Source organism: Scatophagus argus, chromosome 8 (genome assembly GCF_020382885.2).
Source record: "Scatophagus argus isolate fScaArg1 chromosome 8, fScaArg1.pri, whole genome shotgun sequence".
Taxonomy (NCBI): Eukaryota; Metazoa; Chordata; class Actinopteri; family Scatophagidae; genus Scatophagus; species Scatophagus argus.
The window spans coordinates 15,947,657-15,964,098 of NC_058500.1; the positions used below are offsets into that span (position 1 = coordinate 15,947,657).

At 42.7% G+C, this 16,442-nt stretch overlaps 2 protein-coding genes across 5 annotated transcripts in view; both read left to right on the top strand.

Moving 5' to 3' along the window:
* The window catches only part of LOC124063365 (forkhead box protein J3-like), a 57,168-nt gene extending 52,349 nt beyond the window's left edge, over positions 1-4,819 (top strand). For all 4 annotated transcript variants that reach the window (XM_046396954.1, XM_046396955.1, XM_046396957.1 and 1 more), the window contains 3 exons: positions 1,017-1,289; positions 1,929-2,030; positions 2,758-4,819. In XM_046396954.1, coding sequence (XP_046252910.1) covers positions 1,017-1,289; positions 1,929-2,030; positions 2,758-2,882 — 500 coding nt within the window. In that variant the 3' untranslated portion in view covers positions 2,883-4,819. The remainder of the gene's footprint in view (positions 1-1,016; positions 1,290-1,928; positions 2,031-2,757) is intronic.
* A 1,003-nt stretch (positions 4,820-5,822) lies between these two features.
* si:ch211-156j16.1 (uncharacterized protein LOC564557 homolog) lies at positions 5,823-15,606 on the top strand. The gene is made up of 4 exons (XM_046397532.1): positions 5,823-6,254; positions 12,040-12,432; positions 12,646-12,760; positions 14,018-15,606. Exons 1-4 carry the CDS (start codon positions 6,191-6,193, stop codon positions 14,022-14,024), a joined length of 579 nt encoding a protein of 192 aa, XP_046253488.1. The 5' UTR covers positions 5,823-6,190; the 3' UTR covers positions 14,025-15,606.
* Positions 15,607-16,442: the final 836 nt, after the last annotated feature.

A 16,442-nucleotide genomic window follows, 5' to 3' on the forward strand; every position in this document is an offset into this window, starting at 1 on the left:
ATCTGAGATGTTGCCACTCTCTGTCTCTTTCTGTCTCTCTCTCTCTCTCACACACACACACACACACACACACACACTCACACTCCCTCCCTCCCACCAAATTGTATGATGTGAATAATCCAATTAGGCCCCGGCTCAGTAACAGCCTCTTATCACGGTCAGCGCACAAAGCCAGCAACATCTACACACGATGGATGACAGCGGCTGGTCTCATAACACACACAGGCCCCGCTGCCTCTGTCCTCCAGCAGCGCTTGACCTCCCTCACGCCGCCGTAAGCCATCCCCCTCCATCTCTGGCTCACCTCCAAATAGCACGGACCTCTCTTCTCTGTCACTGCCAGATGCAAGCCTTATGAATTAGATTTTGGGAAATATCAGACGGTAGTTTGTCAAATGGAAGCATGGGTGTGTCTTTGCTTGGAGAAGGAAATAGGAGGGGGAGGTGTTTGTAGGTTCAAGACATGCATCATCTCAAATGTGAACAGGTGGAACAATAAAGGCAGTAAAAATGATTTTAGTGACTGGGAAAGACTGAAGCTTTGTTACTCGGATGTAAAGAAAGTGTAATTAGTAATGCAGAATATCAAGATGGAATAAAATTTACAAAGGCAAAAGTGTTTCCGTTCAATTATCTTTAATCCTCCAACATTAACCTTATAAATAATATAAGCAACAATAAAGCATATGCACTGTTCACACTATAGTGAAGTTCCTGTAAAATGTGAATGAAATGGTGCATTTATAATTTTAGATTTGGTGCAATTGTACAGTTATAGGAAATAGCAATTGGTAAGGTACTGTAATATCTCCCTCAGGCAGATATTGCAGATTTAAGTCAGAATTTATATACAACTAAAGTTTTTATCTAATGTAAATATGTTTATATTAATATAAATTTAAGCTGTTCATGTGTGACATATGTGAGACATTTTGGTTCAGGTTAGAAAGTGAAAATGACAACGGCTCCACAGTGACCATCCCAGTCCACACTCACCTCCTCTGTCTGTCTGCCAGGTCTGAAGGAGAGCATGCGGCAGGCTGAGCTCAACAACTGGTCACTGGACGCCGCCCAGATGGCCGACCTGTGTTCCTCTATTAACCAGTTTTTCACGGCCACAGGGGTCATCCCCCCTCAGGGCGCCGCACACCCTCAACCTCAGGTCCAACACCCAGCACCACCCGGGGCGCCGCAGCACCCAGCTCAGCCTCACGGGGCAATGCACCCAAAGGCCAGCCAACATAATCAGCACGGACAACACAACCAACATAACCAACACATCAGCACAGGTCAGTCAAGAATTTTGCACATATTTTGCTGCATGCATAATTTTCATATTATAGCCTTTATTGAAGTAGAAGTACTTTACGATGCTGTATTCGAAGTTAAAGTCTAATCAAGTATCAAAAGTTAAAATAGTGAATGTAAAGAGTAGGTTTCTTAAATTCTGACATTTGTACAAAGTTTTTTTTATAAACAACAATAATTTATGAGTTTATTTCACTTGTTACTCCAGCTTTCAGGTAAGCTTATTGGAGATAAAAACGCAATATAGTATTTCCCTCTGACACTAAGCGGAAGAGAAGCACAAAATCTGCTAAAATTCAAAGTCTTGCTCAAAGACATTTCTGCACTTCCCTGCTGTTGAGTCAGCCTCTCTCCCCACTGCGCCACTGGTTGCCCGTTTTAGATTTACAAGGGAAATGTGGATGTTGTCAGCTTCGTTGGCTACTGGAGATATGAAGAAGCGGGGGTATTTTAACCAGACAGCACATTCTGTAGGACTTTTCAAGCTTAGCAAAAGATAACAGCAAAAGCGTGTGTGAACATAATGGCGGCTCTTGTACTGCAGAGACACAGATGCATGTGTGAAAGTCACCATACTAATCTGACAGTTAGTCATTGCCCTTTTGTCTGTTCTCAAACAGGGAACATGTACATGGACTCGAGACAGAGCATTTCCTCTCTGATGGGCCCACCAGGATATCCCCACATGCCTCCCATGAGCAACACCTCCCCCGCCATACCAGGTGACTCCTCCATTGCTCTTTTAATAGGTCAGGGGGGAGCAAGAAGAAAAGTGTGTATACAGATTTACACCCGTGTGTGTGTGTTTGTCAGTGTCAGATGTCTTCCTGTGTATCAACAGTAGATGGTCTGTCACTGTCTGACAGTAATAATATTCCAACTTTAAGAAGAGAAAGAACCTTAAATTCAGTCAGTAAGTAAGTTTTCAGTAAGGTTGGCCCACTTCACCACCAGTGTTAATCTCTGCACAGAGTGGCTCAGAGAATGAACAAATGAAGAGGTACAATTAAAGCATCACTCCAGCTATTTTGTGTTGCTATTCTGTAAAGCTGTGCTCTTTTGTTGACCTGTTTTTAAAGGCATAAAATTTAGTTTTGTTTGCAGTATTGGAGATGGTCCTTCCATGTCAGGGACGGCTCGCAGTGTGCTAAGATACTAATAGTATACATAACGCAGTGTCAGATATTATTATGTAATTGAATTAACATCTTTCTGACAGTCTAAAGATAGAATTTTCCAAAATTCATAAAATCACAGTAGCTTTTATTGCATTGGATTGGTTTGTATTACAAGATGTTCAAGTCATTTTATGCACTCCCTACATTTAGTTTGTAAGTGAAATTACAGCGCTGTGTCATCAGAATCACCAGGATGCTGTGCTGAACTACATGTGGCACAACAATAGAATTACCAGTGTTTTAAAAAGTTTTGCTCTCCTTCCTCGTTCAGGCCATCTCAGCCAGCTGAGCCAGCAGCCACAGCAACACAGGCTGCCGCTGGGACACTTCCAGGTGAGACGCATGCTCACTGCAGACGACATCCAGGATGACTTTGACTGGGACTCCATTGTCTAAACTGAGCCGTTGATGGAAGAAAGGGATAAAGAGACAGAGTGACTGGAACTGAGAGAGAGAGAGAGAGACATGTGATGACAGGTGAGGCGTGGAACTGGCCGACCTGCTCCTTTTCACCTGTGTGAAAAAAAAAACAGAAGACAATCCAACAGAAAACAAAAACAGAAAGTCATTTTTTTCTGATCTCACTGGCCTTTTTGGTCTGTTACAAGTAAATACAGAGTCTAAAGACAATCATTAAAAAAAGAGACTTTGATGGAAATGTCCAAAGCAAAAGGACGTCTGAAGCTCTCTGAATTGTCTCATGTTTTGTCAGCCCCAGTGCCAACAGGGTTACAAGTCACCAAAGTGTTGTCGAATTGTCTGTGAATTGTTTAAATCTTTTGTTTCCCACTTTTGCAAAGTTTCAGCACCCTTGCCAGAAAATTGTTCAAGCTGTCTTTCACACACATTCAGCATGTCTAACTATTTCATGCTTTGAACATTTCTTTGATCACTCTAATACTGGGCATCTCTGCCGCTGTGGGTGTTTACAACTACAGTTAGAAGAAACATTTTTGAACAACCGAATGAGGACGGGTTCACCTTAAATCAGAACTGGTTGAGTGGAGCACCACCTGCTGGTTGAGATGGGCACCATATAGCTTCCTTTACCCAAAAACAGTCTATGCATCACAATCTGTTTTCTTTCTTTTATCTTTCGTCTGTCATGCCGGACAATTTATTTCACCATTTTAAATGTGTGTGTGAAGCAGTGCATCGTGTCATGTTCTCAGGGTGTCACACTCACTCACCATGTCTGACCAACACAAAGCCATTTAGTGTTGAGTGTGTGAGGTTACTGCGTGTCGTGCTGTGCTGTCAGTGTCCCTGTTGGCGGACAGCGAGCCTACTGATGACTGTGGTCAAAAAGTCATCATGGTCATTTGTCAGCTTATAAGCTAACAGATATGAAATACTGTGGAATAAGCTTTTCAGTCGCTCAAACAACAGCCACTAATTAAAATGGTAGTGAGACGTTGGCTAGGCTTGGAAATTTTCAGCAGTAATCAACAATAATACATAGTTTTCTGAGAAATAATTCAGTTTTTCAAAGTTTTATAATTCTTGGCAAAGTGCATATCAGTTATGACCAGGCAGTGAAGGTCGGCCATTATTTCAAGATGCCTCATGTAGGAGACAACAAGCAGTTTTTGCACAACACCAAACTTGATAGCATCTAGTGAAGAGAAAGTAAAGAAAAACAGTGAAATTTTATTTCTTTGTTTCAAAAAAAAAAAAAACAGAAAAAAATAATAGATCAAGAAAGGAACAAAGACTAAACAAAAGTTTCAAATGCTCAACTGTTTTTTTTATTTTTACTGTGATGTTTAATTTTGTCTGTGTGTATAATTGTGTATAGTCCTCTCTTATTTCCTTCAGCATACAGCTCCGTACAGCTCAAAAAAATACACATAAGAAGCAAGTAATTTGTTTGTATTAAGTGGGTACACAGTAAAATAAAGAGAAATTAAGTGCTCTTTGGTTTGGAAGATCTCAGTGATTGTTCGAATGGTCAATACAAGGTCTCACTGTAGAAAAAAATAGAAAAATACTCTTTATTATTGCCATTAAATGCTGTATAACAGTGACCAGCATATATATCTTGTGTGTTTGTGTGTTGTAGTCCTTGTAAATAACCGTATGTTACTCCTATGTTTGCCCTTGAAAAACACAGACTGATATAAAGAAAAACTGCAAATGGAGAGAGAAGTATTTTGTTATTTGTCCTTCACAAGACACAGTATGTACATAAGTTCAGTATATTGTAAATAAGTGAGGAAAAAAATTGGCTTTGGCATTACTGTGTGTCATAAATAATCTGTGTTTGGCGGTTCAACAGTTAAAATCTGTTTCAGTGTTTATTAAAATGTCATTGACCATTTTTACTGCGCTAACCTCGCATCCACTGTCGTTATTTCTTCAGCTGTTGTGCATGTTTGAATTAACGATCTTACACAAGAACTTTAAGTGACACAGGACAAGTTTCTGCTCTGCACACGACTCTTCGTCGGACACGCTGCTCCAGTTTCTTGGAGCTTGATGAAATGAACATCTGATTTTTCAGGTTAAAAAAATCAACAACTGGGAAGGAGTTCATTTTATGTTACTGAGAGAACTTGACCCCGAGTAGCCTGTTGTCCAACAGGTGTCAGCCTAGTGCCAAGCAACAGTTGGTTTGCCCTCCGTCATGTAAACTCCTCAGACCACCCGTGCTTCCCTGTGTGAAAGTCACACAGTGTTCTAACTGTATTTATGGCTCCTTTTCATTTAAAAAACACGTTTAACAAAAGCAGCTCTTTCGCTGCTGTCCGTCAGCCACAGATGTATGCTGCCGCTTTTCTTTGCAAGAGTAAAACTGATGATTGAACGGATCGATTCGGATGCATAGAAGGTGCTTGTGTCATTCACCTACATGCTGTTGATGATTTTGATAGGTAGCGTGCAGTGAAGCTGTGCTCTGTTACCTCCTGGGCTCTTTACTGTGTGATTAAGGAATATTTGAAATTGCCCTAAGCTCTGCTTACATCTCACTTCATTTATTCAGAAAGCATTTTAAGTTCTTGTTGTTGATTGTGTAAGTTGGCCAGTTAAACTACATTTTGAAGTATCTGTTTCGTCTTGATAAATAAGTCAATGGTCTGTTTAACCGTTTTTCCAAGTGTGTGTGTGTGTGTGTGTGTATGCTGCTGATATTACAGGGTTTGCAAACAGGAGGGCTGGCTGGCTGTGCGCCAAGAGCAGAGCCGGTCCTACACGGTGCTGAACCATGAGCGCTGAAACCACCTTACTGTCCCAGTGCAGACACCCTCCTCTTAACCCAACCTGCTCCTCGTTCCTTAACCCGCCCAGCCCACCAGCACCAGCACCCCTCCTCCACTCTCAGCTCGGTCAATCACACATGCTCCCTTCTCTCTCTCCTGCTGTGTGCCAGTCCCTCTCTCTCCCTCCACTTCCTCAAAGTGGCCAGAGCTCTTCTCTTCTCTCTTGTCCTCTTTACATCGCACCATCAACACCCTTTTTCTCCCTCCTCCAGCTGTGAGTGCGATCACTGTTTGTCTTCACCTCCACAAGTTACAAGGATCTCAGACCCGCCACCTGAAGACTTTATTTTTATTCTTGACCCTTTTTGGGGGGTGTCCTTAACCCTTCCCCTGAGGAGAGGCTGGTTGGTGCGTGTCTGGCGTGTGCGAGGTCTCTCGTGTCCTGCTCTTTGCCCTGAGGGAGTCCCTAAAGGTTGTGACTGAAGGAGAGAAATTTTCTACACAATGAATGTTCATCTGCCGCTCCTGCTGGCCCTGGTTGGCTCTTTCTGTGCCTTCACACATGCAAGTAAGTGAACTGTCTGCTTTTACTGTCCTGCTGTTAGCACACTGTGTCCCCTGTCTCCCTCTGCCTCCATGTGCCCACACCACACCACTCTTTGTCTGCTTTTAATCCCTGCTGATTGAACAATAACTCTCCAGAGGCTGGTTTCAGAAGGTGGAATAAACTTAATTACAATGTGTGTATCCATTAACTAATTAATGAAGTTCTTAAGTTCAAATTATTTTAATGGGTTTTTGTATTTTTTTTTTATGTTTTTACTGTTTAATCATCACTGAAAACTCCTCATGCTTTGACTGAGAATCTGACTGAAAAGCAAAACTTTGGTTGAAGGTGTTCATTTAGTTTTAGATAACCTCCCTCTGCCTCTGTCATTCTCTTGTTTTCACATTACCCCTGAGCTCTGGACAAGAGGAAAAGTTTGATTAGCAGACACGAGGTTTGAAAAGTGATGTAATAGCAGAAGCTCTGCTGCCTCGCGTCTGTAAATTCTTGGCACTGGCAAAGAGAAGAAAGGAATATCCTTTGGATGGCTCCCAAAACAGTGCTCATACACGGGGAGGGATAGTGTGTGTGTGTGTGTGTGTGTGTGTGGTGGTGGATAACACACTGTAACATACACCATACACATTTATCTGAAAGCTTATCCACTGTCTCTATTCACTCCTGATTCTCTTGTTTCTCTCTCAGTGCAGCTCCTCTTTTTTCTCTGATTTTCTCTTACATCTCTTTGTCTCTCCCTCCGTGCACGCATACGTTTGTGTATGTATGTCTTCCCTTTCTTCTTTACATTCTGCTTCCTTCCTTTGCATTTACCAGCAGTGTTTGCCCAAAGGAAGCAGGCAAGCACTGACTGGGGGGGTGGTCTGTAGGGCAGAGCAGGACTGCTGTGCTTGTGCGTATTAATAGAGAGAGGTTCTATATTTAAGAGGGTCTTATGGATGAGAGAGGAGCAAGGGATGGGAAGAGAGAAAGAGAACACCCGGTACATGAGATTTAAGAGGTGCCCCACCCTCTTTTTACTCACATGTTGTTAGACCATGCGGTGCAACGCCCCTTGGCATTTACCCATCTTTGGTGGGTTATCAAGCTTTACCACTTAAACACCCACCCACCCCACCCCCCTGCTTCATCCCCTCGCCTCTTAACAGTCCTCTGCCCCTTTTCACTGTCCCAGCTTGATGAGGCTAGACCCCAGGGGACAGAGTTGGTGTGGACACGGGGGGGGACAGAAAGGGGTGGGTCTATTTTTAAACAACAACCTTTACCGGCTGGAGACGACATGCCTGCCACATTTCCATGGAGGTTTACTCTGAAAGTCTTTGAGAATTATTTTTTACTCAGCCACATCTCAGTATGCCAAAGAAAAGGGGAAACAAAGCTCATTCCACATCTATGCTTCACGAATGGGGTCTTTTAAGTCCCTTGAGCCTGCTCACTTAACTAGCAAACCCCGTGTATCCTGTAAAACCCTTTGCCTCCTCCCTCACACTGTTGCCCCCACCCCCTCTGCTCTCCTTCTTAATGAGTTTTGTCTGCCTCTTTGGGCCTATAACATCCCCGTCACATCTGGCTGCTGAAGGAAGAGGTCAATGCCCTTTGTCTGGTGCCCACTGCTAGAAATGACTCAAATGTTGCGCTCATACTCCAAATATGAGACGCATGTGGGTAAAGACCATGACGACGGAGGACTTCTCACGTCAACAGAGTATCATTTCGAGAAGAAAAACGCTCAGTCATACTTTCAAAAATTTCCGCAAGAAGAAAGAAACATCTGTTTATGGAAAAGAGTGTGAGGCCATGTTTGGCCAGGATTGAGCCCTGACGACTTGACTATGTGTGCGCGTGTGTGTGTGTGTGCGTGCGTGTGTGTGTGTGTGTTGTCTCCTCTGTGAGTGCTGACACAAATGTCTCATATCTGTAGCACTTACGTGTGCTTCAGGGTGAGACATGGTACAGGAGAAAGTTAGAAAAAAAAAATAGAGCTGCCGACTAAGGAACACTTACACAACTGGGTGGGTGTTTCATGATGTGGGAGTTGGATTCGAAGGTTAGAAGATTAGAAATACATTAGCAAGTCTGCGTGATAAACTAGGATTATAGTGATGGCACTGTATGATTTGTTTATTTTGTCGTTTCTACAGTGGTTGCATTTCACGTCATCCCTGGCCTGATTCATTACATTTTAGGAATTTAATCAGACCTGTTAGACCTAAGATTAAAGACCCATTTGAGTTAGGTCCGGACCAGTCTCTGCCCCTGGCGATAGGGTCCAGATGGGACCTACTACATGCACTCCTATCTAAGTGAGACCAGCAGGGGAAAAAGTGAGTCCCTGTCCGAGTGTGGGCGCTCATTGTGTTGCATTTTTGATAAGAGTAAAGGAGAATATTCCACTCCAGTCAGACTCCTGGACAAAGGCCCCCGTGTGCAGTGCATGGTAGGTATCTCAGTATCTCCACAGCTGACTCCTACTGGTTGAGCGGGGGAGGTTACGCCATGCAGCATCTCATCATAGTGCAGAGGGGCAGCGCACCTATCTCTCTCACACATTTCCCTCCTCCGGTGCTGCAAAAACATTCCTGGGCTCCAAAGGAACACTCTCCCTCACACTGTCTGCACAGACCCTTTCCCTTCCACACAGGACTGTGAATTAGTCCCTCTCTCACACGCACACAAACAACTTTCATTCTCTCTGGACAGTTTATTTATGCCAGGATTGGGAGAAGAAGACGCTCTTTGCTGTATTCTTTTGCCGCTTCTCTTGCTTTAACTGTTTTTGCATGCCTGCCTTTTACACCCCACCTCTCTCTGTACATCCCATCACCAAATTTGAAACCAGTCATTCACAGTCACACTTATTGTTGTCCGCTGTTATGTGAATTACTTTCTGGAACCTGTTTTTACCAGTGTTATCACCATTTGCTTTCTACTTGTACTACTTGGTGTGTTCTTTTTGTGTCCCGCTTGTCCATAAACTTTTGTCTATTGCCTTAGCTTTTATGTAATGAGTGAGGGAAGTGAAGCAAGGATGAGTTCAACCCTTTAATTCTTTAATTCCCATTCATTGGCTAAAACAGGTTTCTATACACACACATACATAAACACATGCAGTACGAACTCGCTGACACTTGCTAACTTTTGTAATTGGCACGGTGATTTCAGGCTGTTGCAAGTGTGGTCAGAATGATGTAATCATGGGTAAAATGACCTGGGTTTACCATCGAAAATTTGGAGTAATAAAGACAACACCACAGTTACGTAAACGTTTTTTAGTCTAGGACTGCAAAAATGAAAAAGAAGCTGGAGCTGCTTCCAGCTCTGCTGTGTTATTACTTGCTGAGGAGTGCATGGAGCTGAGGCTCCTCGCGCTGCCTCTTTAGCTCTGAAGTTTTAATAAGTCTGGTCATCCCTGGAACATATGAGAAACATGGGTGTCATGTGTTGACCTGGATTGAAACCCCTGTGTTGGCAGAAATCCTTACCAGGTTCAAGGGTCCTGTTCTGGATCTGACCCTGTGATCCGACCCCCCTGAGGATTAGCTTACTAACCACTGCACACACTTCTTGCTGTGAAAAAAGACAGCAAACCAGAGATACAGGTCTCGTTCACGATGAAATCAAGCAAAAGAGAGAGCACAGGGCTGCGCCCCCTCAGAGCTTCCCTCCACCCTTTGCGTTCCCTTCTGCCCTCCCTGTCTTCCTCTACAGGGATTCAGCCTTCTCAAAGGTTTCAGCAGCAACAACCCTATCCTTAGGGAGTGGCAGAGTCATGGGGAAGAAGACAGGCGAAACGTAGATTAAAAGGAAAAGAGAGGAGAGAGGATGTAGACCGCAACAGTCTTACTGTGTTACTCACTATTGCAGCTGTTTTTAGAACCCTGTTAGTACAGCAGAGGAAATACTTTTCAGAGCTAATTGTGGGAACTGTACACATAATGAAACAATTGTTAGAAGAGGTTGAGGGGCGATTACACATAGCGTACAGCCATATGCTGTGAAGCACAGACCATTTTATCATCGCTTACAGACGTTCTAAACAAACAGTCTGAGTCGCCTTTTGAAAACCCCCTTCAATACTCTGCCGCAGTGGGAACAAATGTTTTGTTATATTTATCCCGCCTGTTGCTAATGAACACGCTAGCCAGCACAGAACTACGAATAACTGCACCAGTTGTTAGACAAATCCAGTCATTCACTGTTATTTTTACCCTTGTAAAGTGTTCTCTGTTTTTTAAAGTATTTAGAACAATTGGAGAACAGGGAGAAGGAGAGAGCATGATGTCAGACGCTAAGTTTAGAAAACTCACACAGACGCTTGTTTCTGGTCTCTAGAGAAAGAAAGTTTTGAGGGAAAAGCAGATCCCAGAAAAGAAGAAGTGATTTCAGGCCAACATCTTGTCAGTGGAAAGTTAACTGTAGACCGTAATTTTAGTGCCACACTGAAATCTACCTCCTTAATTTTGAAACACTGCTGTCCAGGCTAAGCTTTCAGTTGTGGCTGTGTGGATGTTGGACGTGGGGAGATGGAGCAAGGGTTATTGGAGGGAAATGATTAGGTTGAATCCAGGCCGTTTCATAGTGCAGTCTGTGATGAAAGATGCAAGGATAAATACATGTCTTCATACAGTACCTAAACTACAAAATGGAAGGCTTCAATTACTGCAAACACACAACACAAGAGGTTTTTTCAGCTCTGACAAAACTTAATTTTAAATGTTCATCATAAAGAAAACATTATTTAGTATTGATATTGGATGTAATTATCCACATCTCTATTAACAAAGAGAGAAAAACAAAAGTTATATATGCTTTAAAGGTACATGATTTCCATAAGGTGTTTAATCTGCCACTTCAGCCAGACTTAGTGTTTCTGACGTTTTTTTGTTTTTTTTAAAAAACTGCAAATCATCCAGGTCTGTCTCACAATCCTGACACTATCAGGCGTTGTCTGTGCAGCCCCACCCTTCCTTGTTAAGGGTTAAGAATTTTTCCCGCACTTTCCTCACATGTCAGCTACTGCTGCAGCAGCTCCCTCCACAGGAAATGAGGCAGAGGATGCGGCATGCCAGTACCCTAACAGGATGGGGGTGGGGGTACATCTCAGGAAGTCATGGGATGTGGTGATCATGCTGTCATGGTAGCCAGGTACTGGAGATGGGAAAGACATGAAAGAGGAAGGGCCATCATCATTTGATGTCAGGAAGGAATCTAAATATTTACCTTGTCCATTTTGACTTTTTATATACCCATCCTGAGGATCCAGGATTTTAGACGGAAAATACTATAAAACATTACGTAACTTTTTGCTCTGGGAGTCTTTTATAAGGATATTTAATTTTAACAGGGTAATGCTATGTTAATAAATCTGATAATAATTCATCCATCTGCCTACAAAAAAAACAACCTTTGTTTTCAAGACTGGAAAATTTCACACTTTGATTTTTTTTTTTTTTTAACAACCATTAAACATTTAGCTTTTAGGTGTGTTTCCCTTTCTTCTTATATTCCTTTTCTTTGTATAATAAGTATGTACTTGAGACTTTCCATTTCTATTTTCTAAATTGCTTTTCCTTGCAGGGTTGTGAGGATCACAGGGCTGACTATACTTGAGACTTGAGAATTAAAATAGCATTTTGCCCTTCCATTCTCGGCAAATCATATGAAACACACAGTCTTTGACAAAAACAATCACATATGTACAGTTACAACACACATGGTTCCACAGACACTGAAACAGATTGTATTCCTACATATGTACCAGCATGTGACCTCTAATTGCTGTCCCCAGGCCCCACCGTCATCCCCACATACTCTGATGTTGGCATCAATGGGACAGTAGCAGATGTCATACCTGACCCTACAGATGCTTCAATATACGACCTTACTGTTCTCACTGGTCCTCCTACAATCACACCAGAGGTGGCCCCTGGAGAAGTCGCAACTACAGCTATCACAGAGGAGGCACAGCTTACCTCTAAGGCCGAAACTGAGGAGCCCGTTGTTGAAACCAAAGCCTCTGCTGCTGCCACTGTTACCGCTGCCACAACAGCGCTAGAACCCATTATCACTGACCATCCTGCTGTGGAGACTGCAGCTCCCAAGGACACAACAGAGGCTGACGTCCAGTCCATGGTGACAGCAGATTCGTCCAAAGATGTGGTCATTGAGGACCACGAAGAAGGTGAGGGATGCATAAGTGGTGGTGTAGTGTAAAGTTGCTCAGTTTGACGTCAGGTGTTATTGACTGATATGTGAGCCTAATGTGCAAGTGAGAAAAAATTGTGAAAGTGTGAAAATTAGCCATGAAAAGGTGCTTTCGTTGGTCAATGTAACATGCTGAAAAAGTCTGAAAGTCTGAAAAAAATGGACTCACTCTTGTCTTTCTGTCCCACAGAGATATACTACATGAGTTCTGGCCATGTAGTCGGCATCGTGATTGGTGCTCTGGTGGCAGTGGTTATCATCATTGCTGTGGTGATTGTTGTGGTGAGGAGGATGGGCAAATACTCGTAAGTACCTCACCTCTGCTGGTTGAATCCATGTGAAAGCAAACAATCACGTTAATGTTGTGCAGTGAGTCATCGCGTCTGGTTTCGTCTAAATATGGAGTGAAACAGCCTGAGCTTGTAGTCATCACTGACGTATCCAGTGATGAAATAACACATGCAGTGATCTAATGGGTCTCGGGGGGAGAGAGAGAGAGAGAGAGAGAGAGAGAGATTTGTTCTGTGTGAGATAAGGTGACCTTGCATGCCCAACACAAACTTCCCATTTCGACCACTACTGGCCTTTACTGCACGTCTTAAAGTCAGCCTATCCTTGTGAGAGTAATTCGGGTCCCATCCAAATGACAGCATTTTCACAAACCACACCCTCCCCTCTCAGAATACTGCCATGAGCTGCTGCATGTCTTGCTAATGCTAAATGTTTCTTGTGTCGCAGGTCCGCCAGGAACAAAAAACCTGTGAAAAAAGACGGCATTATGGTTTCTGTAAATTTCACTATTTGATTCTTTCAGCTAATCGTTTTAACCTTTTGCCCATCGTGATCCTGACTCGTGTAAGACGTGTTAAAGATGTCTTTTCCCCAAAAAACACTCACAAAGGTTGATGCGTGTTGCTGCTTTCGCTGACACACTGTCCCATGGCCCTGGGAGGAAAATTGGGCATTCGTTTTGACAAGAGACTCTATTTGGCCTTGAAATTAGCTTGTTTATTGACTCAGTGTCTGTCTATGTGGTCACCATCAAGCAGACTGGTTTTATATCAACAGCTTGATTTGATTCCTGGAAACAGAGAGCTTGTGTTTGTCAGGAGTGGGGCAGAAACACAAAGTTGTCAACTTCTGTTTGGTTTTCTGGGACCTATTTTATTATTTACTGTTAATCTCACAGTGTCATCTTAATATCTTTGCTGACATAAGAAACACTCTGAAAGGGGCAAATGTATTTTAAAAAAAAACTAATCTTGTTAACTCCCAAACAGCCCAGCTTTAAAACAAAATGTTTCCCTTTTAAAAAATTTGATAAACAACACCTCGTGTATAACTTGTTTATTTACCCACTTCTTTAATCTTTTAATTAAATCTGCAAACTAGCATTTTTTCAACACCCTTTTTGTTGTCATTCTCCATAAGCTCTCATTGTGGAGAAATGAATTTTACACCATGAAATAAAATAAGTTGAACCTCAGATACTCCAGTGACTGTAGATGTACAATAATCCTCCTTATTCAACTGACTGACTCTCTCTTTTCTTTATCCCACAGCCCTTGAGAAAAAAGCCGGCCAAGCAGCAGGAGCGCGCAAAGTTCTGGAAATTCTGAACTACTGAGCTGTGACGTCATTTCTGATCATTTAAATAAGCACAACACCAGAATGAAACTAATCTAACCAGGACTAGAGACTGTTGCCAAAAAAGAGGGGGGAGGGAGGCTTCTTTATGTTTCAGTATGTACTGTATGTATGTGAGACAAGAGGGGTACGTGAGCAAACATCCTCACCTCCCCCGCTACCTCCCTGACCCCCAGCAGCCACTGATATAAAAGGCTTCATCCTCCCCTACTCCCTCAGAGAGAACAAAACAAGGTGACAGCAGGATGTCACTAAGAATTTCAGGCCTTTTCAAATGCATTTTGTTAAAAAAGAAAAAAACAATAGAGAGAGAGAAAGAAAGGTAGGGATCATCTGACATCTAGGGATAAAATCTCTTTAGTGACTGATTTAGATTTGCATGGAAGTTTCAGAGGACTTCAAAATGGAAAATACTGATAAAACTAACGGAAATTAAACCAACAAAGATGGTGGGAGCAGGAGAGAAAGCAGGAGAGACTGTAACAAATTCCACAGGATGTATATACAATGCAAGGGGACTACTAGTATACAGCTAACTCAGCTCTCATTCTCGTGTTGCAGTTGCATAGGCTAGCATTTGATATTACAGAATACACTATTGTTGTGGCTAACGCACCCCCCCCTCCCCACTGAGCACCAGTTAAAACATTCTCTCACATCGCCAGAATCCCTGATATGTTGTCCAACTGTATGAAGCACAGTGTGCAGACGTTGTTTCGACATGACACGCATGAGCTCTGAGGGCTAACAGAAAAGAGAAAGCCAGCCTCATTTGCAAGAGTAACGTGACATTCTGCCCACTTTAACACTGACATATAAAAACCTAATACATATCTGTGAAATTTAGCAGAAGGGTTTGTGCCACTGTCTCTGGTATTCTCTAAGTAGTTAGAAGGATTTAAACTTTTGAAGTGCATTATTAATGTGAATTGACTATACTTCTTAAGTGCCACCCATTCCAAAAAGAACAGTTTGGATGACTGCTGGCTTGTTCCTTATAAAGGCTTACACACAGCCAGTGGTTATTAGACATAGTGATAGTATTGTCTTGACAATGTATTCATAGTACATCTGCTAACAGTCAGATTACCAGAACAGCTATCCGGTCTTTCAGTTGAGCTAACCCCAGATTGTGTGCATGGGCTGGTGTTATACAGTTGCACTTAGTTTTAGTGCACAGTGTTAGGCAGCGATGCCCTTTTTTGTTATTTTTGCAATCGTGAGTGTGTTAAATGGGTGTACAAATAATCAAGTCTCAGCTTAGCTCTGCTTGCTTTGCAAACTTGTTTAATATGTGCACTGAATGAGTGATGTAATGTTTAATGGACAGGCTTTAGACACTGCAAATGTTTGCAACGATATGTGTTTCTTCCCTCCCTTCTGCTTTGCCACATATTACCATTTCTAGATCTTTAATTTGTGCCATCTGATGTGTTTAAACTCTTTTTATTTAATTGCAGTGTTTTTGTTCATACTGTTTCAATAAAAAATTGGAAAAACTCCACAAAATATGTCTATAGGTCTGAAAGTTCAAATCTCATGACACTTATTTTCAGTTTCCAAGTGCAGTCCACACACATAATTAACAAGCTTCCACGCAGGCTACATCCAGTCCACTCTGATTGGCCCATTCAAGTAATGCTTCAATTGAAAAAAAAAGACCCCTTTTCAGCAGGGAGACAAACAGCACCTAATATGGAGGAACATATGGCCTCAAACCGTTGAGTCAGTTGAGCCCTCTGACAGTTAAGTGTGTTTTTTATGTCATGTTGTGGACTTTTTCATACCGTGCTGTTAATCTCAGGCAAGGCTCCAGCAGTAGGCTGTGAGCCGCACAGAGATGCTCTGTGTCTGGCTTCCTCTCCTCCGTGTGGTTTTAGGCAGCGGCCCAATGCCCACCTCCTCAAGCCTCTGCGCCACCGGCAAGCTTCATAGCTCTCTTTAGCTCACTCTCTCGCCTCAGACTTCTGGGAACAATGGAGTCTTTTGAGAGAGGCAGATGGAGAGCCGCTCGCCAGCAGCTCCCTCTCTCCACTTCAGCAAGGGGGAATTCTGTACATCACTACAGGGTGGAGTCACTTCCTGGGTGGGCCCAGCATCGTTTTTGTGCATTTACACACACGCACACACACACTCTTAGAAATACCCTAAAAGAGACCTAAATCACTAACTGTGTGACCTCTGTGCACATGAACACATGTCACAACAGTCATGGTCGTGCAAAAATGTCCCATCAGAAGCAGCTATTACGGCACACCATAAAAGTGTGATTCACTGAGAGAGTCAGATTCAAGACACATGGTTTCAACAGGACACACACACACGCACAGGACTGTCTCA

Bases quoted from the DNA above. Each gene is read 5' to 3' on its own strand.
- si:ch211-156j16.1 (XM_046397532.1), top strand. From the start codon at position 6,191: ATGAATGTTCATCTGCCGCTCCTGCTGGCCCTGGTTGGCTCTTTCTGT. The intron at 6,255-12,039 runs GTAAGTGAACTG...TGCTGTCCCCAG, and splicing joins CTGTGCCTTCACACATGCAA to GCCCCACCGTCATCCCCACA. The intron at 12,433-12,645 runs GTGAGGGATGCA...TCTGTCCCACAG, and splicing joins CATTGAGGACCACGAAGAAG to AGATATACTACATGAGTTCT.